Source organism: Homarus americanus, unplaced genomic scaffold (genome assembly GCF_018991925.1).
Source record: "Homarus americanus isolate GMGI-L3 unplaced genomic scaffold, GMGI_Hamer_2.0 scaffold18703, whole genome shotgun sequence".
In the NCBI taxonomy this organism is placed as follows: Eukaryota; Metazoa; Arthropoda; class Malacostraca; order Decapoda; family Nephropidae; genus Homarus; species Homarus americanus.
In genome coordinates, this window is record NW_024749779.1 from 4,321,269 (window position 1) to 4,335,820 (window position 14,552).

At 39.3% G+C, this 14,552-nt stretch overlaps 1 protein-coding gene across 1 annotated transcript in view; it reads right to left on the bottom strand.

The window, feature by feature from the left end:
- LOC121853830 (KH domain-containing, RNA-binding, signal transduction-associated protein 2-like) overlaps positions 1–14,552 on the bottom strand; it is a 167,473-nt gene that overhangs the window by 13,160 nt on the left and 139,761 nt on the right. The window contains exons 4-5 of the mRNA XM_042348206.1: positions 5,593–5,884; positions 656–959 (exon numbers count right to left, since the gene is read on the bottom strand). Coding sequence (XP_042204140.1) covers positions 656–959; positions 5,593–5,884 — 596 coding nt within the window. The remainder of the gene's footprint in view (positions 1–655; positions 960–5,592; positions 5,885–14,552) is intronic.

A 14,552-nucleotide genomic window follows, 5' to 3' on the forward strand; every position in this document is an offset into this window, starting at 1 on the left:
GATTGGTGCGATGTTCCGTTTATTATGTAGTGGAGAGGAGGACCTGACTCAGGCTCTTGTGTAGGGAAACGGTGGAGGAGGTGAGAGGTAGAGGGTTGATGGGGTAGGGTGAATAATGGGGAGAGGCTAAAGGGGTGGGGTGAGAAAAGGGCTTGAGAAGGGGGGGGGTAAGGTGGAGGTAGCATGTTGGAGGTCTAATTGGTGCTTTACATGTTTCGTGAAAAGGAAATTATTCGATGCTCTTCAATTTCCTCTCTCTCTCTCTCTCTCTCTCTCTCTCTCTCTCTCTCTCTCTCTCATACACACACACACACACACACACACACACACACACACACACACACACACACACACACACACACACACACACACACACGCACTTCTCTCTCTGGAGTTGTCGCAAACGTGATGATCACCTGTCAGAGACCTGGGATTAATTTGTCGTAGGCGAGAAATTAACCTGTCGGGGATGTTGTCACAACCTGTTGAAGACCTTGTCCTGACTAATGTCGAGGACCTTGTTTCCCTTGATGTAACTGACCTTGTATTGAACCTGTTCAAAACTTAGAATTATTTTGTCGAAAACCTTAGTATGAACCTTTCAAGAACCTGAAAAATTAAGGAATAATGGAGAGAGGTTCTCCTGGGGACTCACTCTGGGGTGTCGAAGGAGTAGTGGCGGTGGTCGTCGTCGTGGAGGCCGTAGCTGTGGTCGAGGGCCAGCTTGGCTTTGTCCAAGATGGAAAGCACGCGGCGCTTGGCGGGTGGAGGCGGAACTGGGGGTGGTAGGGCAGCTGGCAGCTTTCTCACCAGGGGCGGCAGGCCACGGGCGGCATGAGCGGGCAGAAGGCGTGGATGAGGAGGAGCACGTCCACGGAGACCTAGAGGCAGTGGTGGACCAGGGGGTGCTGGCCCCACGACGGTGCCCCGGCAATCTGGACCATCTGGGGACAACAGCTCTGTGGAAAGAAGAATAATGAGAACGGCGGACAGTCGAGAAAAAGAGATATTGATAAATACGTAGATACAGACAAGAGAGACAAGTGAACACAGACAACAATAGTACGGGAAACAATGGAGACACAGACAAAAAGATTCTATAATTATTTTAGTGAAAAATAACAACAGTAATCACAAGGTAATGAGCAGTATAGTACAACAACAAAGGTTCGCCTCACCATCACAGACTACCTGATAGGTGAGTCGACAGCAAGGCAATACTTAACCCTCACCACCAACACACTCCGCCTCACGCTATGAGTACTCGACAAAGTAAATTATAAATGAAACTTCCTTTTATAACTGTGTTTTTCCGCTTGATCCACTTCTTGGCATGAACGAGAGGTTTGTATGGTAATGAGCGCGTGTGTGTGTGGAGTATTTGTGCATGTGCTGTAGGTACAGTAGTAGGTAGTAGGCAGCTATCAAATAGGGAGGTACTACCCTGGGAAGATATTGGAAGCATAATGTGTTGTCTAATGGTAGACTGCTGCTATATGGTCTCACAAAAATTGTGACCAAGTCCCAGGTTGCTAATCTGACTTTCTGCCTCATTTACACACAATTGCAGGGTCTCAATTGTTTCTCTTACTATGGCAACACAACATACATATATCGTTTCTCAATATTGATCCTTTTTTTTTTTTTTTTTTTTTATGGCCCTTAATAATAATAATAATAATAATAATAATAATAATAATAATAATAATAATAATAATAATAATAATAATAATAATAATAATAGTAATATTATTATTATTATTATTATTATTATTATTATTATTATTATTATTATTATTATTAAAATATATTATATTTGTATTTATATTTTTATATTTTTTATTAATTAGTATGCATTTTTTTAGCTATGGTGGGCTAATCCCGTAAGAAAAACGTGTGTGTGGAAATGCTTGTGTGTGTAAAAAATATCTGTTTGCTTCTCTGAGTGAACGCGTTCTAGTCCCGCTATGATCACGTGAATGAAACCTTGGACCGAATTTAATAAAAAGTAACAAAAGTTATTAGTCGGAATTCAAAACCAGTACCAGCCATTCCTGTTGCCCAGACAAAATAGAAAGGCGCCTTTGTGGACGTGATGTAATACGAAATATGCCTGAGTTCTCTCTGCAATTCACATTTCCTATAAAAATGACTGATATTACAATTTTTTTTGTTGCATATCGTAAATTAAAATGGATATGAAAGCGAAATTTGAATCCTGAAATTTTAATAATTTTTGGACTTTATGCATAAAGAATATAATATTTTATCAATATATCACAGTTAGCTGACGCAGGATACGGGAGATGTTAATGGTGGTGGTGTTGTCAGAGGCTGGGCGGTCCTGCTAGGGGGGAGGCCTTAAAGAGATATTGTCAAGGGTTAACAAAGCTTAGTCCGCGACCCTCTTGCCTCTGTCAATATTCATACAATCTACTTACAATTGTCCCTTCACCCCCGTCTGACACGCTGCCCTCTGAGTGACTATCGCCTGTGCTGACACTCTGCCTCTGAGGTTAGTGCAGGATGGATAACAGCGGGGGATGAGCAGCCAAGATGGAGGAGCATTATGAAGCGGGCAGAGTGTGACGTAAACCACACAACGAAAGGGAAATATGAAGAGGAGGAAGAAGAGAAGGGGATGTAAACAGTAAATAATCGGTCTATGATTCTAGGTGTGACATGTAAGTCTACGAGGCTACAGTGCTGGCAAAAGAGCGCCATAAAAATGCACTACTGTAATATACCAACAATGCAGAAGTATATCCTGGGCTATATAATTCTCGTACTGGCAAAAAACTTTGTCAGTCTTGTAAACTTTCACGATATTTACTGTGACTGCGAATATATATCTTATGTTAATTCTAATTAACCTTGTAAAGACGAAATTTAAAGACATTCCTATGTCCTCGTGACGGCTTTAAGACTTTAAGAACCAAGACATTTACTATAATACTCTGTGACAGTTGTTTGTGGATATAAGAGAAGAGATTCTTCACTATGTGCTAATGTTAGGCTATAGGTCCCGAGCGGTCTGTTTCAGTTTAGTTATAAAGATTGAGTAAACTTTCGCCCTGTCTTTCCCCCTGTCTCTCTTCCTCTCATTCTCTCTCTTTGTTCGTCCTATTCTATTTTATCTGCCCACAACATTGATCATAAAACAACGATCAATCGCCTGCAATGCAGCATAAAAGAATCCTTAAAACCTTGAGAGCATTACGCCGCCGGGGAGGTAGTGGTGCTGAGCAGTGGTCCAGGCCGGCAAGCTGCCCATCATGGTGAGTGCTCCTTCAACACTCCGCCACCATATTCATTCATGCACGTCCGGTAACTCAATCGGATTCCCGCCTTTTGCTTTAGGCGACATAGAATTGGCAGGAATAAGTAAATCTGTGGCATAAAACTGAATTTGCTTGTTGAAATGGAGGCAACAGGTACCGAGGCGTTCTCTCTTTCAGGTCATGAAATTTTAGCAGGTGTTCGCAGTCTTATCACTTTTAAAACCTTGACACAGTCGGTGGAGCCTTGAGTCACGATGAAATTTTATGATATTACTACGAAGATGTAAAAAGATTATATGTTCTAGAGAAAACAGTTGCATGAAAAACTTTTGTAATCGAAAAATAAAAATGTGAATTATCTATAGTGGCCAGACTGTACCATTTTAATAAACTATAAATAATAATATAATTCTATCGCCATGTACTGATCTCTTCCTACACCACTGAACAGATCCTGCTAGTAATAGTGTGTTTCTTGTTATTTTTCTATTTAATGACATCGAATTGAGGACTTCCTTGTTCACTGTTGATGTGTCCTGCCTTTAATAATCCACCCAGTCTTTGCTATTGTGCCTTACTGTAGTTTGTAGTTTGAGCCTTTACTTAAATTTTCTTCTAAGCATAATTTACATGTTTTATTATTTAATATACAGTTTCTATATCATTTTTGCATTTAATCTCCGCGTTTCACAACTATTAGTCGATAGTGCACTAAGGGGATAGACAGTTCACCACGCAAGCGAATGGGCATGTCGTTCATTCTCTATTTGAGTGGAGGATGTGCTCCCCCTCTTGTACACTAACCCTTGTAGACTCAACAATAAATGAGTACACTACCGGGTGCGCTGGTCGATGGTGGAACAATGGTACAAGGTTATAGTGAGCGAACATCCTATGCCTTGGGGGTGAGGTAAGCTACTAGCTGCTGAATGATAAATACCAGTACATGAGCACCTGTATCATACATATACAGTGTATAAGAGGAAGAGTAGAGCTAGGTTAACGAAAACAGATTGGTTTATGTCCTTAGAATTTAAATTATTTCTGGTATTTTCAGTACAATTCTTCAGCGAAAAATGGAAGTAACGCACAAGACAGGTTAAATAATGTTTTATATAGCTATACAATGAGAAATAGGAAAATAATAAGACAACAAAACTTCCTGAGAACAAATTACAACTAACTTCCTTCCTCGTTGGTTTCTATCAGTGTGTAGCCAGAACTGACACACTCGTAAGAACCTGACCGAAAACGGGAAAATTAAAAGGGGTAACATCGCCAACCATGTACTGTCTCCCCTCTCTTAATTTTCCCACTTTCGTTGTGTTCTCAATTGTGTCAGGTCTAGTTAGACAAAATGTCTACACTCAGTGATCAAAGGCAACAAGGATGGACGTTATATACTCAGGGTTTAATGCTCGTGTAGTGTCAGTATACGCAAAATTTATCTGACTTGTTTTTATCCGTTCACATTAAAGACGAACACTTTAAATATCCGAACCGTAGATTCTACAGAAGAGAATAAAAATAACTGTGTGTGTGTGTGTGTGTGTGTGTGTGTGTGCCCGATGAAGTATAACACATTTTACCTCAGGCTCACGATCTAAGAACGGTTGTCAGTGTTCAACAGGTTCAATCGCATTCTGAAATGTAACCTCCACTTGTTTTACCCAAAGAGCAAAGTTCAAGAATTATTAAGGCTTTTCGACCTTGTTTCATACAGCATGACCAAAATTGTATCGGTGTGGAACAATTGAAGGTAAACTATTAAGAAATTTTTGGGCATAGGTAGATTTTGTTTTGCAGTAATACCGTGTAGTATAAACATCATAGTATTTCACGGCTTAATAATCTGATGTTCAAAGTTGTTATTGACTGTCACAAACCTGAGCAAAATCTGACTTTATTCAAGGTTATTTACATCAATTGATCTGCCAGTTAGTAACTTCCTGTGTATGATTATGATAGTTATCATCACCGTGTTAGGATATATTGAAGTTTACCCCGATGAAACGTAAAGACTCCTGAGGCAAGGACGATATCACAAAAAAACGCATCCCTCCCATTCTCGACAGACGGAATGTCAAGGTGGAAGTGTGACAACCAGGGAGGTGTTTATCTTCCTTTTTAAATGTTGATGGCTATTGTATGTACCTACGTAAAATATGCTTAAAGACCTTTGGTGTTGAAGGGCAATTCTGTAATACATAACGTTAACGTGGGAAGAAGAGGTTGCTGTTCCTTGACACTTGGTGAATAGAGTTCCGGTCGTATACCACGAGTATTTTTATCATATTTTTCTAAAACTCACCTGGAGGCGTCAAGGAGGGTGGCGGACGTTCTCCAGCACCGCCCCCGCCCCCTTCCGAAGCTGGTGTGGCCCCTCCGGCTGCCTGTGGGTCACTGATCAACTCCATTTCTCGTATCTGCTCCTTCCGGATGTCGTCGTTGTTGTCTGGAACGAGATAACGGCGGACCTCGGCCAAAGCGTAGGCGATCCGTGCGTGGGCTTCCGCAGGTGAGGCGAAGGCGGTGATTTCCACGTGAAGATCCTCAAGGAGGTGGACGTATTTGGGGTCTCCTGAGGCTCGGAGTTCTTCTTCCTGTGAGGGAAAGTAAAAGTTGATAGCAGAGGGGATAACACCTTACTATTTTATGCCATCTGTTACGACTAAGGAAGATTTATCATAATACAAGTATTATTTTACCTTTAGGGGTCCAAGGTTCAATATTTGCCGCACAGTTAATGTATTTATGCAATTGATTTCGTGAACCTTGTTAGGGTTGGGTCTTTCAAGAATTACAGAAACCAAGGAAGCGAATATACGGACCAAACGTTAAAAAATCTAGATAGTTTCTTTCCTCAACTTTACAAAAGATTCATACTGTTAGTAATAATTTCCTCGCAGACGCTCCCAATCATTTATAGACATTCAGGTCATAATAAGTAAATGTTATCACAAAGATCATTGAAAAACTCAAAAGTGATTTTGTAACATACAATTAAGTTGAGACTAATATAAATACGAGCGTACTGGTCAACCTCAGAGCAGTTGTCCGGGGGTCATGGTGGGTCATGTATATAATGCAGTAACATTATAGCATAAAAGACAGAAAATCGATATATAGTTTAAGCCTTTTGTCACGAGTCCTTAGTAACTTAGTAACTTTAAATTTAAAACTTGCCATCAAGTTATGAACTATTAAAATTTATCTTCGCCGTGATGTTAGTTTTATCTTGTTCTCATATTTAGAGCTATTAAGTGGACTGCATTGCCTCATCAGGACATACTATTACGAATTGACACCAACGTGATCCAAACGTTATCCAATTCCTTTTGCCAGGCGGAGAAATTTCAAATGGAATTCATCGTCTAAAGCCAGAGTTCTTTGCAGCAGTGACTTACAACGCTGAAGGTTCTTGATGATCTATAGTATTCAGTGACCATATTGATCAACTGTTCTGTATTTCATCGTCTCTCTCGGTCGAACATTTCAACATTCATCGTATGTAGCTTTTGTCACTGAGCAATTGCCAATTGGCATGTTATCTGGTGTGTGATGATTGTCATTCAATTTTTTTTTGCTTTGTTCACGTGAGTTCGTTAACACACAAAAATGGAAACAGGAAATTATTTTGGTTTAAAAATATTAACTGAGGTGTGATGTTTGAATTTGTTTTTCAGTTTTGTTCAGGAGGAAAAAAGGAAAATACTGAAGTAATTTCTTTGTTGTCCTTCTGAACAATGTGACAAAGTCGAAGGTGAATGACACTGAAATGGTTTAAGAAACGCTGCAAAGAACGTAACGTGTTGTTCGGATATCCATGTCATTCTACCACACTAGTGTTTTACAATGCAATTTGCTTCACGAATCTTGAGGTAGTTCACAGTTTCTGATCAGAGTTGTGGTGCGGCTGTCCAAGCATGTTCCGTCACTTAGAGCCGGGACCTGCCTTGCCAGGGGTGCTCTCCTACCCGGTAAAGATTTGTTTTAGGTCCAATATGGAATTTCATAATTCTTTTTATATAGGGAAACATAGCAAAAAAAAAATTCTATTACGTTTCCGGCGTAGTCACTGAGTGATGGTTCTGATAAACATCTGTCGTAATCGTAGAGGTAAGAAGTAATACACAACACCCTGGAGAGAAGGTGACTGTGCGTTGTTGCCATCTGTTGGCTTGAGAGCCCCAGCCAGTATGCGATGACTGCCTGGCCCCCTTGACTATAAAACACTTGCAGGTCATGTATTCAACTCGGCGGCATCTCTCCAGGACTCTGAGAGGGAATGGTTACTACAGCCCGTCGTTGGTTCTCGGAGCAGAGATGTCATATTCCCAGAGGATAGAGTTTTAAGTTTATCGAGGAGGCTGGTCATCTCCATACTATATATCAGTTTTCATAATCGTTTAAGTATAGTTAAAACTGTATGTATATTATACTGTTTATTAACATAAAACCTTTTTTGTAAATACGTCGTCCCATAACTTAAACTGTACTACCCCTTTTTGCACTTTACTCTCACTACTTTTCAGAATAAACTAAAAACAATTAAGTATCATTCGAATCAGTTCATAAAAAGGAATACCATTGAAACAATACTCGAGACACGCTTCATAACAGACAAAGTGTGTCTGTGCAGACATTTTATTAAAATGTGTGAGTCAATAGGGCAAATATTAATAACACTGATAATATTATAATATATACACAGTAACATTATCGAAAACGTAATGCCGTACTGCTAGAACACTGTTTGAGAGCTTTATGGGTTCGAATACTCGTAAGACACCCATATTCATACCTACGGTTGACTGTATTTTGGTGATCTGTCGGTGTAATATCTGAAAGGCTGTCAAAGTAATCTGATGGAATGTCGATTTTTACTGAGATGGTATCAAAGGTTATGATGCAGTGGTATAATGTAAAATATTGTCTATAAATATTATGTACAGTAGTTCCGTGAGAGTAAAGTGCAAAACGAAGTACATACAAATTCAATTTATGTACTGTAGTTTGTTACTACTCGCATGTCTCTCCCTGTTTCCTCCTGACCAGAAATAAGTAAACAAATATAATTATCAACCAACCAAATACTGACAAACCTTAGCGAACATATGCAGGCTTATATATACGTAACGTCACCGCTCGATGAATATTATGAGCGAGGATTAAAAGAAGCAGCGGCTGTAGTGTTACGTAAAGAAAATTAAGAATGAACCAAGTATCGGAACAATAGATGAATGATTCTGCTGAAGCGTTGGATAATGTCAGGCCGGGGATGTTAAGGACCCCACTTCAGGAGAATGAATGAAGGTACCTGGTGTTGTGACCCAGGTTTTTCTGCCGTGAGATAATTAGGTAATTGTAGAACATTATGAGCCAAAAGGTTGATGAATGGGGTTATAATTTTAAATGGAAATAGATTAATGTGACATAAAATGGATGGAGGACCTTGATACATTCGCTAAGAGATGGTAGGTAAAATAGATGAGTACATTAAGACTTGGGTAAGGTGAGTAGATATATATCAGAGACATAAGTAACATAAACATCAGTGTGAATGTTGAGAGGTATAAAGCACCAGATACCCTGCTACAATATTAATCTTGAAACAATGTGAAAAAAGTAACCCAATGTGGATTATAATTATGTGTACATGAGTTAGGGTTAAGATCTTGCCAAAGGGGAAAAAGTAACACGGTGCTACAAGATTATATTTATCTTTGCTAACCATAAAGAGGAAAATTATATTGTAATCGCTTTTCCGACGAACTTTACCATCAATGCAAGCTGCACTTACTTTTCCATAATACCGGGAAATTGCAGTCTTTACTTCTCTACATTGCCGGGAGATGGCTACACTATTTCTCTCTACTACCGAGAGATGGCAGCACTTAGTTCTATACACCGCCGCTTGATGGCAGCACGGCCGCTCTCTTTACAGCAAGAGCGCACACATGGGTCTAGTTATTTTAAAGGTTTGGTTCATATAATACCGAATTCGGAGAAATAACTGCAATATGATCGAGCAAACCTCTCTCATTGGCCTTTTTCGTATGTATACGATTCCCCATTTTACTTTGTAAAGTAAAAGTTATTGGTTAAAAAAAAAGATGCTGAAGAAATATATTATACACACAGGCCAACTTCCCCAGCCGCTGTAACACGTGGGGTTTATAGTTGTGTGTCAGTTTGTTGGGCGTCTTACCAGCGTTGTGTGTGTAAACTGTCAAGTATTTAGGTCAGTTTACCAAGTTAAAAAATATAAACCCAATATTTGAATTATTGCATTCCGTATATATATATAAAACTAATATAAACATAATATTTAGAAAAATGCCAATAAAAAAATTGACCAGCCCTAGAAGTTTGAGTCTCTCCAAAACCTAACCTAACCTAACCCCCCATAATTCGTTTTCGTCGGAGTAAGCTTTGAGTAATAGTAGATAGTAAATATCCTTCTTGGTGTCAACAGTAAGCTTGCTCTCTGCCACGCTCACCATTAACTTGTCTACCATCACCACCACCTCCACTCATCCACCACTATCATCATCACCACTCGTCCACCCTTAATCCATCATCATCATCATCACTTGACCACCATCACCACTCATCTACCAGTCATCAACACCACTTACTTCTGTTCCATCATCACCATCACCCCTTGCCTTCTCTACCATCATCAACAATTCACCATCACCATCACCATCACCCTTCCGTCCTGCTCGTGGTAATTAAACTCAGAGACTGTGTAGTTGACCCTAATAGCGTGTTGCCCTCATCAAACACAAGAACTTGGCAGCGTTAACACAAGGGAGGGAGTTGTCTGGGGGTTTACTGAGGAAACGCAGGGTAAGGGGAAGTAATCACTCTGCTATTGTTGTCAAGAAGCTGTTTTGAAGAGCCCTTAAGAACATGGATCTCAATTCAGTGATGCTAATATATATTGTGATATCCTTTAAGAACTCTACTATGAAAGGACTCTGATCACAATACATATGTATGAGTCATTACCAAGATTCTACAATGTGTATTTTAAATTGTATTGGCAACTGTAGTGAAAGTCCTTATGACTAAAAGAGTATTGATTCTAATATATTCGTTTCCGTGTTAGGATTCTAGTGTTTTCTAATTAAGATGAAACGGTAAGAGAATTCTATTGTATAATAATTATTACAAAGACTTGTGATTTATAGCAAGTATTTTGAAGAGGCGATAGTAGCATTTCAGCAAGATACTATATTCGAAACTTCTCGAACTAAAAGACAACAAAGTTAAAACTTGTATTCGTTTGAATAGTTTTGTTGGCTTGTTGATTCGACCCGTAATTTGTTTATTAATGTACACGAACCTTTGCAAAGACTCTAACATACAGAACTCATTACATAATAGATTCAAATATATAAATATTACATCGATTGGATTGTTCCTACGGCACTTGACACGTAGGTTTTACAAAGAAAGTTTTTGTATACAATGTTGTCAACCTGTAGAAGGATTTATAAAATGAAAAGATACGGTATCATATTTTTGAAAGGGATACTATGTTATATTGTAAAAATGGACATTATACTATATTTAAAAAAAGGGATACTGTACTGTCATGCTTTAGAAAGGGATGATGTTATATTTGAGAAAAGTATATTATGTTATATTGTAATTCTTGATATATTAGATAGCAATAACTAGATAACAATATATGTCTAGTTAATCAATTGGAGTGGTGCTAAAAGATGAAACCTTCTAATTTGAACTTATGAAATTATGTTTAGAAGAAAAATAAGATGAAATAATTTGTAAAGTTAAGAATAATTTATTCATTATATTTTTCACAAGTGTTATCAATTATATTTTCAGTTTACGGTGAGGGTAACAATATTTAATTCATTGTAGTAATGGATAATAACTTCATTGTCAAACTTTAACTAATACGTATTATAAATCATGTCTCGTATTAGTATATATAAACAAAATCACTACTATATAATGTTTTATATACACGTAATTCATTAGTTACCTAAGATTTTTTTTCCGATGTTCAGTTGAAATTGTAGAAATAGATACAAGTATATTAAGGTTTATTATTTTTTTAGTGTTTATTGTTCGGAGAGGCGAGTAGACGACCAAAACTTAAACTATATTGTTTCTGAATAGCAATGTTATTATTCGGGACAACAGTATGTAAATCAACACGTTTCATACACATATACACACACACACACACACACACACACACACACACACACACACACACACACACACACACACACACACACACACACACACGGGGGCTGGGTGTTTGAGTTAGCTACAGTGACTGTTGTACCGAGAGTAAGGCTTAGAGTAACGGGGTGAGAGGATGAGTACTAAGGTACAGTTCTGTCTAAAGTAAGAGGCGCCAATATTCTTACTATTAGAACACGTAGAGTGAGGATTTTAAGAGTAACTCTATTTTCTGTAAAGTGGCTTTGTGTTTAGAGTAAGAATGAAGAGTCGTAGTGTTTAAGAGTAACGGATTTGTTCTTCGTCTGTTGTTTCGTCTGTTTTAAAGCAGCCTCGTAGAGAGTCGTAGTAGTCAGAGTAATAATGCTTAAAACTACTCTACCATAGATCTGTAAAGAGAAAAATGACTAACGTAAAGCAGTTTGTGTCAAGTAAGAGGAGTGTTATAGGTGCTTAGCTTGGAGTAACTTTTGACTGTTGTGTTTGGAGTAACTGTGTTGAAAAATAGCTGTTCTTAAAATTAACTCTGGAGAAGCTATATAAGAAGTACTTGTGGGTAATTTTCAAGTTTACTTTCCCACACTAACTTCCATCGCTGTATCAAGTGGCGGGTATAAGAAAGAATGAAAAGAAAGACTAGGCTGAACTTAACCCATGTGTCAAATTTTCATACGACAAAGAGTCCAGCGTATTGATTGCCTGTGTAACTACAGCAACTAAACCATTCACGAAGGCTGACATGAACCAAACTAACCTAATTTAACCGAATAGTAGTGAACCCGGCCCAGATCCGGTTAGTTAGGATATAAAAAAAATATAGTATAGAGGTCAGTAGGTTTGTGGTTTAGTCTAATGATGACCTGGCTTGGGTTTGACGTGTGGTTGCCTTCCATGTTACCTGTCTTGGATGGAAAGGTCAGGAAACTGTCCATAAACTGCAAGTGACCTAATGTATTAAGCTAGAAAATGTGAAGCTCCTGTCACTTGTCACATTGACCAATCATGAGCCTCGGTGCACTTCAGGTCAGTCATGGGGCGTGACTCTATGAAAACTAAACTTTATTTTATTAGTTATTGCCAGGCAGAAGGTTCGCTCAACTACACTTTATTAATATTGTGTATGAATGTTGTGTGTTGATTACTCAAGTGTCGCTCCAGTACGGGCATCTCCCGCGCAAAAGATTATCTAAGATCTGACGTTCGATTAGATTAGTTTAGTTTGGCTCATGTCAGCCTTCATGAATGATTTAATGCCGTAGTGTCACAGCGCGCCAAATGTCAAAAAACGGCTCCACGCTGCTATTCTCACGAGTGTATGACGTGATTCAAAGTAATTTTATATTATTTTTTCTAATGTCCGCCACCTGTTTCTGCAGTTACATATAACAAAATACTGAGGCCGTGAAAGTAAACTTCAAAATTACCAAGTGGTGTTTGGATTGGTTGTGTTTACAGTGGCTGTGTTTTGAGTGGCTGTGTTTGGTATGTCAATATTTGGATATAAAAATGTGTTTAGAATCACTTGCTGTATTTAGCATATCTGCTTTTAGAACATGTGTGATTTATTAACATTATGTAAATAAACTCTGCTCCGAGAAGCTATATTTAGGGTAGTCGAGTTTAGATACAACGGATATAACATTTTCTTGAGCAAGAAAATGAACAGTAATTGGGCACGGAGTAAATGTGTATAGACTGTAAGTGCTATGAATCTCTGACTTTCTACAACATTACTTAGCCCATAAACAACTGATGGGTGGCAGGTGCTCCAAGACACTACACGTAATCCGTTAATCCTCAAGTCAGTTTCAGTGTAACAAACTGACCAACACTGCCTCATCAATTCTCTCGTCCCACAAAATTGAATTATGGTTTAATCTATCGTTTGGACCGAATGAAAGTGACTACGACGTCAATTCCGTGTGACCTATAAGTTCATGGGACCATGGATAAGACGAACAGTTGAACGGCCAAGAGTGATGGCAACAGTCGATCACGAGGAACTGTTTCCGGTCATCTCACACGGGCGGGCAACGTATTACTCCATTAGCAAAGAGGCGGCAAGAGGAGCGTTGCCAGAGGCAAATTTGCGATGATGCACGGCAAGGCGGAACTTGCAATAGGTTGTAAACGGGGAGGAAACGAGGCCTCTATTTCATTCACAGCCTGATGGAGGGCAATGATTACTCAGGTCTGAGCCGTAGGAGATATAGCAGGGGAGCATGATGGAAGGGCTGGTGCATTGTTTGTTTTCGTCCGTTTAGCGAGCGAGAGGCTGCACTCGGGAGAGCCCTGAATTCTCTATGGTTCATACATTAAATCTTCCCCCTAAGTGGAGATGTGAGAACGCATCTAATTGGATCCCTTGAGCTACAGCACAAAGACAGCGGCCTAAATGATGACGAAATTACACTTTGACTCTGCTGTTTACCTAAAGATGTTACGTTGTTCTTAACAAGGGAAGATATAACTTACGAATATTTGAGAATTTGGTTTTGAGTAATAACCGTAATGGAAGACGTTTATTTTTCACACTTTACTGAATTATTTTCGCTACTATATATATTCTCAGTCAGACTTAATATTTACGTATGAGGCGTATCCTCTTCTTCCCGCTTCCATTTATCACTTTTCCTCCAACTTCTCTCCCGTATTCCCCTTTTCTCAACTTCTCTCGTCTTAATCTTCCTCTCGCACCACGCCTTTCCTTCCTTATTCCGTGATCTTCCTTCACTCTTCTTCTGGCTACCACCCACACACACACACACACACACACACAGCCAAAGCCACAGCACACCAAGCCTTCCTATCTCCCTCATCGCCCCTCAACACCCTTCGCCGCTCCTTCCAGACTTCCGTGTTTCCCATCACTAAATTCCCCATCCCCTTACCCCCGCCTATTACAATCCCACTCATTCCTTCTTTCCCATCACTCCTACTCCCCGTCACCCAAGCACCTGTATCGTGTTCCCCCTCACCCGTGTCCCCTAATAACCCTTCACCCCATCACCCGCATTCCTCATCACCCTTGCCCCCCCCCCCCTA